The sequence below is a fragment of the Drosophila mauritiana genome, chromosome 3R, assembly GCF_004382145.1.
Source record: "Drosophila mauritiana strain mau12 chromosome 3R, ASM438214v1, whole genome shotgun sequence".
In the NCBI taxonomy this organism is placed as follows: Eukaryota; Metazoa; Arthropoda; class Insecta; order Diptera; family Drosophilidae; genus Drosophila; species Drosophila mauritiana.
In genome coordinates this window covers 6180430-6196438 of record NC_046670.1, presented here as the reverse complement: position 1 = coordinate 6196438, position 16009 = coordinate 6180430, and the positions used below count along the sequence as shown (strand labels likewise).

Below are 16009 nucleotides of genomic sequence, written 5' to 3'. Positions count from 1 at the left end.
GTTAATTGATTGTTTAATTTTACTCAGGAATTTAAATACAATTAGGTATAATTAGTTAATGTGAACAGGAGCTATGTTGCTATATTTTTGTTAAAAATTTTCATTAGAAACCTCAAAATTTAAGGAATTAAAGAACAAATTTGTTTATGTAAAACTACATAACTTGAGATTCTTTATTATGATTAATCTTGGCCCATGCTAATATAATATTATTTTTTTTTGCGATATCAATTATGATTACTTAAAAAACAGCTTAATAAAGCCATATTATTTAAGCTCCATCAATGAAAATTTAACACATTTACAAAATAGCCACTGCAAAATTGTTAAGTACTTTTTTATTACCTAATAAAAGGCTTAGACTAAATTTTATGCTAGTCAAAGTATCTTAATTCATTAAACATATTCAGATGTCCTACAAAAAAATTTATATTTCAGATCAATTTCGGTATTTTTTGAAGAGGTTTTCCAGCGGTATTTTCAGCTAGCCGGTGTATTTGAGTGGTTGCGAAACGGTCACACCTCACATAGTTTTTTAGTTGGCGATTCCAGACACACACTCGAGTTGTAGTGCTTTTTTACGCTATTTTGTTACTGGTAGGTTGTCGCCCTGCTTCGGTATTAACAAGTGCCAGAGACCCGAAGACAAGTATTATTTAACAATCGATTGAAATGCAGTGCAGCTGCAGCAGCAGCAACAACAAAAGCGATCGCAATTTAGAACAGAACATTTCGTGTAAACGCGTTTGGGTGTAGCGGAATTTCGCTTCCCGTGTGTGTTTGTGTGACCTAGCCGAGCGTGTGTGCGTGTCGGTGTGCGTCTGGCAACAACAAAATCCAATCGGCCAGCAAGTGCTCCTCGTACGCTTCGCCTGCTAAAAATTAGTGCACAGCGAAAGCATTTTAATAGCAGCACCCCAAGAAAACCTTATGTAAGGTGTGCTGGAAAACGATGCAAATATTTACAGTAGAAACGGTCGAGACAAGTTCAATCTCAAAGATAAACGAGTTTCTTGGTTGGTTGGCGGAGGGGGATTTCTTATCGCCTAAGTGTGCGACGTGTTGGTTTAGATGTGCATATATGCATGTGTGTGTGTGTGTGGTGCGAGTGCTTGTGAGAGCGCCGTAAAGGTGCTTATCTATCTCCACAAATATGCGAAGTATGCGTCAACCTGTTTGTAAACTTTCTGCTGGCCATTTCCACTCGCAAAACACGAAAATCGCACAGAGCCGCGATCCTATATTTATATTTATAGCCGATGATGGTGAAAACCCGTAAGCGCATCGTGCGCCGATGACGCCCAAATCAAGTCAACCCAAGATACAAGATTCCACATTCAGCAGACCCAACATCAGTCGTCACCAATCTACACATGTGTGTAGGTGATTAAACTCCAGCAGAGGTTATTATACATATATAAATAAGAAAGCATGTATATAACCGGTCAATGCTGCTGATAACATAACCGTTATTCACCATACGGGTGTGTGCGAGTGGAACTCAAACCGACTGCATTGTTTACAAACAGCTGATGCAGGGAAACTCCACTCCACTGATAAGATACCAAGTTTTCCCATCGCCGAGTATGAAAAAATGTAGCTCGCTACACAGAGGGAATTGAAATGTTAAATGTTGTCACATGTAAGGGGCTCCAATACGATATACACTTCTGGTCTTAGGTTAGTTGTTTATTTTAAACAAAATTAATTATTCATTCTAATTGTCCAAAATGATTTTCTTATCAAAGTTTCCGGTTGGTCATTGAATCAGAAGCAGCTTAAATTTCTTCGTATTGCGTAAACATGTGTAAGCTTTTGTATTGAAAAAATAAAAAAATTAAACAAATATTGTTTCCGAGCTACATTTGAAGAAAAAATGGGTAAAGCTGCCGTAAAGAGCTTATTGGAACGTCAAAAAGTAGACTTCCTACACTCGCAACATTGCCAAACGGATAAATCGCAGCTCCAGAACTGTTGACATCTGAAGGTTCCGGAGGCATATGGGAATAACTTCAAAGGATAGAAAAAATCACTATCAAAACAAGCAGAACGCTAAATGGTTAGAATTGCTTTGAATTCTGGTAAATCTGCTGCTAAGATCAAGGAATTGGCCGGAGTAAAAGCAAGTCTATCAACTGTTCATCGTACAATCAGAAATGCAGAACACCTGAAGCGTGTATGAATATTATATTTCAAATTCAATTATCGGGATCGGGATTTATCTGGGTTATCCCTTGATAAAATAAAACTGTTACGGTAGAAAATGTATGCTACACAGAAAGAAAATCTGTCAACATTATCTATTTATCTCAATAAGCAGAATTAATATCTGACACCGATATTAAAAATCATCAAATTCAAATTATAATAATCAAAGTAAAAAATATGTATATGGCTTAGATTCGAAGTCAATTTTTTTCAATTAAAATAAGACGTTCAAATATCTAATATACCAATTTGAAAATAGTAAACCCATTTGCAGAACAGCATGCCAAGTTTCACAATGAGTCAGGGGTGATAAGTCCAGTCTTTATCAATGGGGACACTCGGCGAAACCGTCAAGAAATATGGCCGTTGATAAGGCTCCAGTAATTAAAGTTCTGCCTGTTGCATCAATGTGAAGGAATTTCTTAATCGAACAAATTGGGCAAACAATAAATTTACTCAGAGCTCGACTCGTTTGGGTTTACTATAGTATGTCGTTTAACAAACGATTTGTTGGTCTTAGCCAAACACTACGAAAATACAAGTTTGCGTATAAACAAAGAGCTTTTTGTTGTTGCTGCTGTGTGGAAGTTGTTTATGTCGGCAGTGTCTATTTACGTAACAAAACTCATATTTTACGATTATTACGCTTAAGCCCGTCGTATTTGATTGATTAATATTAATTGGAATCCATAGGAAATGTCCCACCACAGCGATGATCAGCTTCTCCAGGCTGGAAGCGATTCCTTCTGGGAGCCCGGCAACTACAAACGCACCACCAAGCGGATCGAGGATGGTTACAAGTGAGTGGATAATCCCCAGGGAGTCTGGTGCACAGAGAGATACTTTACTTTGCCATTATGTCAGTCAAATTCCTCGACTTAATACAATTGGCTTAATATTCAAAAACAGATTCGTAGCTGCAATCCAATCGTTTTTCAACGTCTTTGCCATACCAATTGGTATTGGTAACTTTATCTTTACTGTATGTTAAGTAGGTCATGCAGTGTCATCACATTGTTTTGAATGCAAATTTACAGCAGTTCGTATTTATATAAAGGAAATAAAATAAGAAAGTATAAAGACCTAGGTATAAACGCTGGTCTTAGTAATAACTCAATTTGTTCTACTTATGTTCACATTTCATACACTTTTTTAATTAGCTTTCTAGTGATAAAATCAATCTTTTTAAGCAAATAGGTAATGGGTTCTCTCTGTGTATTTGCACTGGGCGACGCTGGGTCATTGCCAGCCGAATATATCGGCACCCGAACCCAAACCCAAGCCAAAAATCCAAACCGGTTTGCATTATTATGATTCTTGTCTCATTTCGCCCGCAGACTCTGCAATGACCTACAGCAACTGATTCAGGAGCGTGCCGACATCGAGAAGGGATATGCGAAAAGCTTGCGCACCTGGTCAAAGAAATGGGGTGAACTCATTGAGAAAGGTGAGTGAGCGGCAGGTGGGGATCTGGTGAGATAAGGGGATGTGGGTGGCTGTCGGCTGTCGGCTGTGGGATGAGACATCATCAGTCGTGGAAGCCTTCTGTTGGCCAACACATTCATTCACGAGCTAAAAGCCCAGTGGAGCATCAAGTGACCCGCTCACGTTGAATTCCCACCACTTATTTGGCCCACTGGCTGTTCTTATTTTCTACATTCTGTACATCATTCTGAGCATTGTTGTTGCCGTTGTGCGATAAGTGGCTTAAGCTATTAATGGTTTTTTTTACGTTTTTCGTTACCTCGTTTTTGTCGGTTGTATTCTGCAAAAGCTGCGCACTGTGGTTCCAAATCGCCACATCAATTTATTTAAGTATGTTAATGAGCGGGCGGGCAAAGTGTTTGGATTAACTAACATAAACATATGCATACACTCTTCATTCTAAACAATGCAAATTCGGCAGCGGAAGTCTAAAGTTTGTATAAGAGAAAAAAATAAATAATAAAAAATAAAATATCGGTGGGTTTCTGTTTATAGTAATATACAATTTTTAGTTTTTGATATATAAGTTATATGGGTTCTTAAGGTTTTATTTCCTTGCTATTGCCGCATATCTGTACATACTTCTATAAGTACACACTACCAATTACTATTTTCGACAATGGCAGTCATCATCGACTCACTCCTTGTTTTCGGAATTGGGTCTCTGACCATTTTTAGCGGATGTCCGGCACAGTGTGCGCGCTTCTTCGTAAAATGAAATCGAGTACAGCGCTTGCGAAGTTGGAAACCGCTTTGCCCCATTGGTACTATTTGCTTCTATTGCTGCTATTTTCTGTGACCGCCTCTGCACGGAATTCTCAGTGTCCACTTTCACAGTAACCAGCGATGGGTAATTGCAAAAGCGACCACCACCACTTCCTCCGCCTCCGAGTGCTCTTCGAGTTTTCTTATTTGCGAGGAATTTGCCTAGCCGCGTCTAGCCAAAGATACAGATACGAATACGTGTGCAGATACAAATACAGATATAGATACGTTCACAGTTACAGATACGGAGACTGGGAGGCAGAAGCGCTGGACAGTGGCCCATTACTCGGCACCAAAGCAAACCGGCACCAGAGCGTCGCTTGAAATGGTTTCAAAAATCAATGCGACGAGAAAATAGAACGAGTTATTTGTGTGCTAAGCGTCTCAATTTCTATATATCTGTTTGTGTGCTTTTTCACAGGGGGAATTGGGAATAGTGAGTCGTTAGGCAAACGAGTTCCGTGCACTGCCAATTATAAGACGAGCATCATATCAATTTTATTGCCGTGTGTTAGGGGTCCAATAAAAAATGCCAAAAATGTACGATGTTCCTCCATCGCAGCACCCATACAAGCGTTCATTCTTCGGGCATATTATATTTGCTATACCTATAGCTATGGCTACATATGTATGTTTGTATATATCTTGCGGCTGCGGCTGATTAGATAAACCAAGTGCCCGAGGGGCTCACGATGACGTCAGCGGCAAACAGCGCGACTTGGTGACACTCTTGTAATCTGTTGTTAATTGAGAATCGCTATAAGAGATATGTAACGAATGTCTGATTTGTTTCAGGCCCGGAATACGGAACCACGGAGGCAGCCTGGAAGGGCGTGCTGACGGAATCAGAACGCATCTCCGACGTTCACATGAAGATCAAGGACAATCTCTGCAACGATGTGAACAGCCAGATAAAGACGTGGCAGAAAGAGAACTACCACCACACGCTCATGCAGATCAAGGAGCGCAAGGACCTGGAGGATCTGTTCAAGAAAGCCCAGAAGCCCTGGGCCAAGCTGTTGGCAAAGGTCGAGAAGGCCAAAGCGGACTACCATTCGGCCTGCAAGACGGAGCGCAGTGCTACCAATCAGGAACGCAATGCCAATGCCGACAGCTCGTTGTCGCCGGATCAGGTAAGGATCTTTCTGTAAAAGCAATAGTTTCATTATACATATATGTATATAACTATTAGCTTAATTTACTTTATAACCTTAACCTTAAGGCTTGTTTAATACTGAAGATTCACTGTGTTATGCTCACACCACGTCTCATTTCCTAATTAGGTGAAGAAAATGCACGATCGAGTGCAAAAGACCAAAGATCAAGTGCAAAAGTGCCGGGAAAAGTACGAGCAGGCGATTGCCGAAATCACCAAATATAATTCGGTGTACATCGAGGACATGACATCCGTGTTTGAAAAGTGCCAAACCTTTGAGAAGACGCGTTTGCAGTTCTTCAAAGAAATCCTGTTCAACGTGCACTCGTGCCTGGACCTCACGAAAGTGCAAAGGTGCGAATTGAATTTGATTTGACTTTAACTGATCCATTCTAATAAACTTTTACATGACTTACAGCCTGCCCCAAATCTACGAGGAGTTCTCCCACACGATCAACAATGCAGACCAGCAGAAAGACCTAAAATGGTGGTCGAACAATCATGGCATTAACATGGCCATGAATTGGCCATCATTTGTGGTGAGTTTTCTGTTTTTACTGAAGCCCAGTGCGGCCGCTAATGGAACTTCCGCTTTGTTGACAGGAATATACGGAGGAGTTCCGTGACATTGCCAAGGGCAACAAATCAAAAGAGGCACTGCCGGCAGCACCCATCACGCTCATCAACCAGCGACCTGTGGCCGAGGATGTGCACGTAAGCCAGTTGACTACCCAGTAGTTAATATCAGACTAAGCCAGCTCTTCAGCAGGAATACCCCCAGACAAACAGCCTGAAGAAGAACACCAGCACCTTGAGCAGTGTCAGCAGCAGAGCGAGTGTGAAGAGCGAAGTAGCGACCACGCAATCCTCAGTCACCACATCGGAAGCCAAAACATCGGCGGCGGTTGCCGGCGCTGCGACGGCAACGGCAGCAGCAGCAGCGGCGTCAGCGGCATCCAATCGCAACTCGAGCGTAACGTAAGTTGAAACAGTTTGTATTGTTTTGAATTACACTCGGACTGCCTGGTGGCTTGATGGCTGGATGGCTGTGTATGGCTGTATGGCTGTATGGCTGGCTTGCTCGCCAACCCAGAGACACGTCGCGTTGAATGCGCTCATTTTCATTGAACTAATTGATTTCAATTTGTATACACAGCAACGGCAACGGCAAAGTCGATGCAAATCCATTCGACGAGGAGGAGGAGTGGGACGAGAGCGACAACGTGCTGGTGGACAACGGTGAGCCGGGCGTGCCGGTCAAAGCGCTGTATGATTACGAGGGCGCTGAAAGTGATGAGCTCACATTCAAGCAAGGTGTGTAGAAGCCCTCCATATGATAATCTCCAACGGTCACCGCTCACCGCTCGTTCGACCCTTTTACTCTGCTCTTTCAGGTGATGTTTTCGAGAAGCTCGAAGATGAAGACGAACAAGGCTGGTGCAAGGGACGCATGAATGGGCGCGTCGGACTGTATCCGGCCAACTATGTGGAGACCGCGTAAGCGGGCGTAGGGGAAATAGGGGAAGTCGTTAAGCAGTTATATACGCGCAGATATGTATATGCAGCATAACACAGAGGTTAGAGACGCATTACGGATTGCGTACACAGTAGAAGAGTCGTTGATGAAAAATTACCATACATATGTATTAGAAATTGTTATGAGCAATCGCTAGCACTATTCGTACTTATCCGGACGATAGTGCGGCATCTAAGGCATTGGGCATCGAGTGGATGCAGCGAACCCAACACCGATACCGATCATCCAACCAACCTACCAATCAACTCACCAACAGTAGCAATGCGGCCGTTAGCAGGCCGATACGAACATGCAGATATGTAACAGAAAACTTAGCGAAAGTCGTCAACAGAACAATAAGTGTAAGCGTCAATGTACGGAATGACATTACAAATTAATTGTATTATGTAATATTTATGCTATGTATAACAAACTGAAACTGAAATTAAGTACTTTTTGTCACGATGCGGCCGCAATTTTACTCCCTCTCTGTGCCGTAAACCTTTTTTGTGGTCAGCCGGGAGGCGCAGCGTAGTCTTTGGCATATTTAGATACTGTACATGCATAGCATTTGTAATGCGTTTCTGGAACATTTTATATTATTTATGAAGTTTTGTGTATACATACGTGTTGGATTATGTATACTGTAAATGTACATTTTTAAATGACTTAAATTATTGAAATAAAAAAAAACCAAAACCCGATTGCGATTTCTTCAGTTTATTTGGGTCTGTTTTGGATTCGAACTTAAGAATTTATTCATATTATGCGCTTACAATAATTTAAACTGTTCAGTTAGAGTTTCAAATCGTTGCATGCTTTTGGGGATGATCATATAAATTTCAATCACTGTAAGAAAATCAAAGGGTTAGCGATTTACCGCTATGTTACTTGCGATTAATTCGTGCAACAAATAAGGAAGTTGTGCATAAATATTGACCAAATTAAATAAATTTTTAAAACCATTATTTCTATTTTAATATTTACAATTATTTTTCGACTGTTATATGATAAACCCTTGCTTTTCATACGCGTTACTATACACTCGATTGAAAAGTGTGAAGCGTTTTTATATAGTGCTTATATTTTCTTGATCAGGATCACTAGATGATCACTTGATCAGGATCACTGTTTTATAATAAAATTAGATTAGATGAAATGCAATTATAAGGGCGAAGGTATTGTAAATTAAATTACTTGTCTAACATTTTCTGAAAATGTTTCTCTTTATCGTCTCAAAATTTGATATGCCAAATTTTTGGAGTTGATCGTCTCTTTTATCTCACTTCTTTAAGAATTTTTTTTGTTTCATTTTCATGCAAACGGTAATAATTAAGTAATAATTTAAAGTAGCGCTGCTAACAGCCATTAAAACAACAAGTGGTTAGATCATTTCAAAAGATAAACAAACAAATATGGCATACAAAATAAATAAAACGAACCGAAGCTATTTGAATTGTTGGTTTAAGGTGATAAAACAATTCGCATGATACTAATTTAATTTGCAATATATTTCTTCAACCTTTGCGAAAATGAAGTTACTGTTCTGGTAAATATACTTCATTTCATTCCATTCATAAATAATTAGTAACATGTAAATATATCTTATATGTTTTAAATATTTTTTAAAGTGTACTTACTTTGATCGATGTTTATCCATATTCTCGAAGCACACAATAATAGAATTATTACAATGCCGTATGCAGTGTGAATTTACCTTCATTTCTTTTTTGCAACAGCTCATCAATTTACAACAACAATTTAATTACCTGCATTCCTTTTTCACTTGTCGTCTGTGTCTTTTTAAGCAAATGGAAAAATGAGCACTTTATTGCGTTTCAAGTTAGATAATCCTATAGACTCACTAGTTTTATTATTCAGAATACTTTTGTTATTTCAATTGTTTAAGTCGTCGTTTTGAGTCTTCAATACATGCTAAACGTACAATTTGTTTGCCTTGGTGTTTTTGACTTAGTGTTTTGGGGGATGCCAAGTCACGATTAGTGAAGATCGTGACTAATCATGAAAAACTCTTGCTACAATGACTGCAAAAAAAATGTTTTTTTTTTGTATTATATTACAAAGAAGCATTTAACTTGGACGTCTGCTTTATCATCTTAATTAGCCCAAGTAATTATATTTATATATATTACAAACTTAATACAATAGCTAAAGAAATACAAAGCTAAAGATTTCAGTGCGTACTTACTTTTAATTATGCCGATCGCTTAGTAGCTTCATTAACTCGGAAGTTATAATCACCAAACATCTGGTTTTTTTGGAAGCTGTTTAGAGAAATTTATACGTCAAGCACCCGGAGGCAATGGGAGATTTCAAACGTGATATAATTAAATCGTACCCACAATACTTGGTTATTGTACTACAAATAATTTTAATATATATATTAGGATAACGCAATCAGCTTCAAGTGGCAACGAATCGCCTTAGAAATAATCATGGTATGACTATGTACTCGGAGTTATCACCATGGACCCGACAGTACCCAGAAACTTTGGAGCACTCAGTGGTTGGTTGAGTAGTAATAGAGAACCCCCAGCATTGTGGAATACTGAAAGCTATCGTCAGTTGAGTGTGAAGTAGCGAACGGGGCGGACATATTATGGTGTCCGATTTGTGATAAGTCGCGGAAATGGTGTGGATAACGCCGGGTCAAGAATAAATTAAACGGATATTACTAGATAAATATAGTCTAGTGCAATAATATAATCGATTTATGTTAATGGTGAAGTTAGTTTTCGATTAGTGTCAATTCTAAAATGACGAAAATTAAATATGAACTTGTTCCAAGTGAGGAGCAAGAACCAAACGAAATGAAAAAACCTTTAAATTGTATAGTGAAAATATTATTTGTTGTCTTGGCGCTTTTTACCCTGGTCATTTATACCTTGAGCGGCGCAAATAATTCGCTGAAGAGCAATGCAGATCCATTTTCCCCTTGGAAATCCATGAGACTCCCTCTGGGTTGGATCAATAATCCTGGCGATCTGTCGAGTCCTTTGGATGCTAAGCATAAAACTCGTAGTCTGAGTACGGTGAAACAGACAGAGTCTACCGAAGCAACCTATAGTAAAGTAACAGGAACTGAGAGCACCACCGAGGATCAAGCCGAGATAACTACCATAGCCCACACGGATGAAGTCGTAGAAAGTAGCACTTCATCACCAGCTATTGGAGCACCAAAAACAGAGACTTTATATGCACTGGAAGAAAATGGAAAGAAATACTTCGTCAATAGCCCGCAGTGCCAAATGAGCCACCCAAATCCCTTTGCCAGCAACATCCAGCACATCTACAAGAAACATTCCTATATAGTGTGTGATAAAAGTCGCGATATGATCACAGTGAACTACAATGTAACGGACAGCACGTACAGGCTGCACAAGAACGAAAACTCCAGCTGCTGCTTCAAGCAGATCCTTCGAGCAGGAACTTCAGCCAATGCGGATCATAAGTACAAGTAAGTTTCAAAGGACATAGAGATGGGCACTGAAGATGAGTATCCCGGCAGGCTGGGTCCTTGCGTTGAATTTCAGCAGGACTTCTTGGTGCCAACAGAAGTCAGCGCCATGATCACCTACTGCCGTCGGCCTCCATTCGATAAGGTGTCGCAAAAGGATGCCTTCAGTTTTGTGCATCCGCGGAAGGATCAGATCAAAAATCCCACAACGCTGCATAGAAGAAGGCCCAGCGTTTTGCTGTGGGGCATTGATTCCATTTCCCGAATGAATCTTGAGCTTACGATGCCCCGGATGTTCGAGTACTTGAACAATCAACATTGGTTCGAGCTTCAGGGATATAATAAGGTGAGCAATTATTTGAATTTGAATTAAATCACATGGATTTATTAGAACTGCAAACCTTTCCACACTAGATGGGCGACAATACGTTTCCGAATCTGATGGCGGTTCTCACGGGATTTAACAAGACCTACGCGAACGCACGTTGCCATCCTGAAAAGGTGCGTGGCCTGGATGCCTGTCCGTTTATTTGGAAGGACTTCAAGGACAAGGGATACACAACGGCCTTCGCCGAGGACTGGAGCAAGTTCTCCACGTTTGACTACTCTAGCAGGGGATTCTTCAATCCTCCGACGGACGTGTACGGCAGACCACTGGTCCTGGCCGTGGAGAAGGAGCTAACGACGTTTCAGCGGGGTCAGATGCCCTACTGCTTGGGCCGCAAGCCGGCTTCCGAGTACATCTATGACATGGGCGTGCAGTTCACCATGGTCAACCGGAACAGCACCTTCTTCGGCATGTTCTGGACCAACACATTCAGCCACAACGACTTCTCTATGCCCTCAGCCATGGATGAGAGGATGGTGAAGTACATGCGGACGTTGGACAAGAACGGCATAATGGATAACACCATCATCATCTTCTTCAGCGATCATGGAACCAGGTTTGGACCATTGAGGAATTTGGACAGCGGTTTCGTGGAAGAACGCTTGCCCTTCATATATATCCGTGTGCCGCGTTGGATTCGTGAGAAGTACCCGAAGCTGCTGCGCAACCTACAGATGAACAAGAATCGCCTCACGTCGCCATACGATATCCATGCTACCCTGAGGCACATCCTGGAGCTGGACACTCCCAAGGATAAGCTACCTCGTCCCGATGGCTGCTCCAGCTGTCACAGCGTTTTCGAGGAGGTGGACTGGTCGAGGAATTGCTCACAGGCCGGGATCGAGGAGCACTGGTGCGCGTGCAACAGCTTCTCCGATGTGCCCACAACGGATCCCAGCGCCAGGAGCATGTCCACCCAGCTGGTGGAGGCCATCAACAAGTATGTGGCCAGCAAAAAAGGAACGGAACGATGCAGCCGCTTGAAGCTAAACCGAATATCCTCAGTCCAGAGAAGAGGAAGCTCCAATCGGTATCTCATCCAACTGAAGGCCCAGCCGGGTGATGCCCTATTCGAGGCCACCGTGGATTGGGATGCCAGTGCCCAAAGGATTCCCGCTCAGATGCCCAGCATCAGTCGGTTGGACACGTACGCCGCAAAGTCAAGATGCTCGTCGGTTAAGGAGACTAAAAAGTACTGCATCTGCTGAGTTCCAACTGCAAACTCCGGACAACCGCAAGACCGCACAAAAAAGGACTCGCTACTGCAATCTTTCGGATCTCGGAGCCTTTGTTCTCCGGAGCAATGGAATCTTATCACTGGGGTGGATCTGTGGCCGGATGGTTAGTTGCTGGCAACTACTACTTTTGGCAAACGTAATTGCAGCTCGGCAAATTGTGCGAATGGAAAATTAGTTGACAATTACATGACAATTGGCAGATACTCGGGTAATTGTCGAGTGATTAGAAAAAGATACTGGCTCTAATTAACCCAAATCTTTGTAAATATTTTTTAAGCCAGTTGTAACAGCCGCTTACGCAATATAAGTTGTATCTACAATCCAAATTATTTCTGCACAGTTTGCTTTCTATTATGAGGAGGGAAAACGTTTAATACATATTAAACATAAATGCAGACAAAGAACGAATCCTAGATAGTCTTAACATATGTACTTATATATGTATCGGGTATTTCGATTCGATAAAAAAGTTAAAAATTTATCGCTTTAAGAGCGGCAGAGAGTTTGAACTTGAGAAAATAGGCTAGTCTAAAACTAGGGGAATATAATATCTAGTTAGTCTACTTGGCACAGAAAAGTATAGCCGACTAACTGAAAATATCACCTGGAAAACCTATTCAATCGAGATTCCCACCTAGTAGTCAATGAATGACTAACAGTGGCATGTGTTTTACCAATTCGGTGGTTGTCATATGATTTTTTGAAGACCTCCTATCATAAATGAAGTAAGCTTCTAAAGATTAGTGGTTTTTAAAGGTGCTACGAACGGGGAGTGATGACTTTTTCAAAAACTTATAACTTTAATCGGTTGCATTCAATTTGTTACCCATTTGTGGATAGGAATTTCTATGCATGGGGTAAACTAAGAGTTTCTAAAGTAAATATTAAGTTAAGTTAATTTAAATAAATTCAAAAGAGGTTTGCATATGGATTTCGAGTAGTACTACACATCCAGGATTTAGTTGATAAAAATAAATAAATAAAGGTAAGGGTATAAGAGCTTCGGCTAAGCCTAACTAACTAAGTTCCCACTTGCTTATCAATATGTTAGATTTGAAAATAGAACACACAGAATTGCAAGGCCTAGATAATTACTTACATGATTAACAGTAAGCACCCGTTTGATTTATCAGTTAATAATGATAGATAAGTTTTCCATTAAATCATTGGTTGTGGGCTAAAAATTAAAAAAGTCCGATAAAGAATAATGAAAATGAATTAGATTTCATAAGTGTGTTTGCCGAGTTCAAGTGATATTTTGAGTTTCATTATCTTCCATTCATCCGTCAAAATGTCAAATAGCTTCAACACTAAGAAGTATAATTTGAAATAAGATAATTGGTTTTATTTAAATATGCGAAAAATGAAATTCGTTGATAAGCTGCCATTTACGAGCTTTCCTCTCTTTTGCAAAGTAGCTAGTATTCTATTGTGGTTTTTGTATGCTGGCTATTCGGTGGTTATTTTCAATTAACAGTGTAATTGATACTTTAGGAACTCAGCGAGGGTTGCCACCAAACTCGTTTCGCAAAGGCAACTGTTATGAAAACAAATTTACGAATCAATCAAAACATACGAGCATCAAAACATATCAGGCTCAACTTGTTTTCCCATCCAAAGGGATGGACTGGAGTGGAATGGGATGGGATACGATGGGATCTGATAGGATGGGAGTGCTTGAGAAAAACATGGCAGCGGATGATTTCACCTCGGGGGCAACTACCCCGAACATCGCTAACAAAAGCCACAACAAATCAAAAACTATCACATTCATATTTGTATTGAGGATTTCATTATACACCGAAGATCAGATGCTCTTTGTTTAAAACTTTACCATAGAAAATCAGTTTACGTCATTAGCGAGGCTATAATTGCATATGACATACATATGTCATCATATGGCACTGGATTACATTTTAGGATCGGACTAAATTAACCTGTGAATTTAATGGCAATCTATAGCATTGTCACTTATACACTTACCAAACATTTAATTCAGTATATGATAAGCTCTCCTTCTTTAAAGTTCCTATTACTTTAGTCAGGGTGTTCAGATACAATCATTAAACTGAATTCGAATCACGACGAACCTTTTACAATTGAACCCGTGTACTTGTACTTCATTGCCTTCGTGGGCCTAATCTGGACCGGGGAGAGGGTAATTTAGGTGGGCCAGCGGATTTATACCTGGCCGGCGAGAAAGGGAAACGCCTATTAAGCGGCTCATTGCTTCCGAATGAGAATGGAATTGGGCCAGGCCAATCTCTTCGTCCTGCCAGACAAGGATGGCCATACTATCTGCTGGGATGCAAATGGCGGCGATGGGAGGTCCTTGAATAAATAGCTCGTGTATGCGCAGCCAGCTCAGCAGTAGCAACTCGACCATCACAGCGAAAGGATCGCGCCAGGATGAGTGACTTCAGCATCGAGTATATTTTGAACCGAGCCGGCGACAGATACGTGGGCACCAATGCCTCCTTGGGCGTCCTGCAGCGACTCCGTGCCAGCTTGCCTTTCCATCCGTACGCCCACCCAGCATCTTATGCCTCAAAGGAGTCTGGAGGATCTCCTCCAGCCTCGGCTGCGGAGGCTCAGATACCCGTCTACGACTGGCTGCAGTACACCCGTTACCATCCGCCCAAGTTGCCCAGAGCCCTCCGCCAAAGTGCGCCCGCGAAAAGGACTCCTGGTCGTCTGCCCCGCATCCCATTTACTCCGCAGCAGCTGCAGGCCCTGGAAAGTGCCTACAAGGAGTCCAACTACCTGAGCGCCGAGGACGCCAACAAACTAGCCGACTCCTTGGAGCTGACCAATACGCGTGTGAAGATCTGGTTCCAGAATCGAAGGGCTCGCGAGCGACGGGAGAAGCGCGAAAAGGACGAGAGCTGCGACTCCACCTTCTCATCGAACGCCTCCAGTCCGGAACCGGAAATGATCGTTGTAACGTGAGCTGGAGCATGATATCCACGAGGACTGTTTACTGTTACGAATTTAGTGGCTTTCTGTAAATACAAATAATAGACCTAAGTAGACCCATAAGCATATACATAGAACAAATCTGACAATATAAAATCTATTAATTTGAAATTATTGGTTGTTTCAATGGTTTCTCATTTAAAACGTTCCAGAAATCAATAATATTTAAAACCATGTTTAAACTAGATACTAACTTTGGTGAGCTTATAAGAACAGTTTTGCAAGGCCTGGTAAAATAAAATCGGTTAATCATGCAGAAATTGAATTTAAAAGATTGTTAAAATAATTATCATACAAACGCACGTGTATATTAGTTTACTCTTTTAACTTAGAGAGTACATTTTAGTACACACATATCTAATGATTCTTGGGTGTAACCTTTTTAATTTCGATTCGATTCAACGATTTCGAAGAAGTGCTTGTAGATATTTATTTTGGTTTGACAAATACATAGCTTTTTGATTTCTAGGAAATGTGAAGTACACCTAATTGATTTGATGTATTGGCAGAGGTGTTTGGTTGAAATTAACTAAGGTTTGATAACCTTTTTGCTGTCTGGAAAGTACCTTACCTTATTTATATGTTTTTTTTAGTGATACTTGGTTAGAGTTCCCGAGAATCGAACGATTCAAGAAATCAATACAATTATAAGGAAACCGTTTCCTTCAGAAACCTTCAGATTACGAAATACCGTCGATTAATAAATCGGTAATTAAATATAACTTTAAAAGTAAGGAAATTGATTGCTTCTGGATTTGTGCAATTTAGTAACCTTTCAATTTAACAAATATAAGAAATC

At 40.7% G+C, this 16009-nt stretch overlaps 3 protein-coding genes across 5 annotated transcripts; all 3 read left to right on the top strand.

Annotated features, from left to right (window-relative positions):
- Window positions 1–503: 503 nt before the first annotated feature.
- Window positions 504–7834, top strand: LOC117143981 (protein kinase C and casein kinase II substrate protein 3). 3 transcript variants are annotated; one of them, XM_033308921.1, is made up of 10 exons: window positions 504–597; window positions 2902–3008; window positions 3546–3655; window positions 5254–5591; window positions 5742–5968; window positions 6033–6153; window positions 6218–6328; window positions 6384–6592; window positions 6771–6928; window positions 7009–7834. In XM_033308921.1, the coding sequence occupies exons 2-10, from the start codon at window positions 2905–2907 to the stop codon at window positions 7113–7115; spliced, it is 1485 nt and encodes a 494-aa protein (XP_033164812.1). In that variant the 5' UTR covers window positions 504–597; window positions 2902–2904; the 3' UTR covers window positions 7116–7834. The 3 variants fall into 3 exon arrangements, with proteins under 3 accessions (XP_033164812.1, XP_033164810.1, XP_033164811.1); XM_033308919.1 differs by having other exon boundaries at window positions 6381–6592; XM_033308920.1 differs by lacking the exon at window positions 504–597 and having other exon boundaries at window positions 2888–3008; window positions 6381–6592.
- A 2073-nt stretch (window positions 7835–9907) lies between these two features.
- On the top strand, window positions 9908–13166 carry LOC117144982. The gene is made up of 3 exons (XM_033310451.1): window positions 9908–10608; window positions 10660–10954; window positions 11023–13166. Exons 1-3 carry the CDS (start codon window positions 9908–9910, stop codon window positions 12202–12204), a joined length of 2178 nt encoding a protein of 725 aa, XP_033166342.1. The 3' UTR covers window positions 12205–13166.
- Window positions 13167–13300: 134 nt separating this feature from the next.
- On the top strand, window positions 13301–15291 carry LOC117144983 (homeobox protein MSH-C). Its single transcript, XM_033310452.1, has one exon. The coding sequence runs from the start codon at window positions 14644–14646 to the stop codon at window positions 15181–15183; it is 540 nt and encodes a 179-aa protein (XP_033166343.1). The 5' UTR covers window positions 13301–14643; the 3' UTR covers window positions 15184–15291.
- The last annotated feature ends 718 nt before the right edge of the window (window positions 15292–16009 follow it).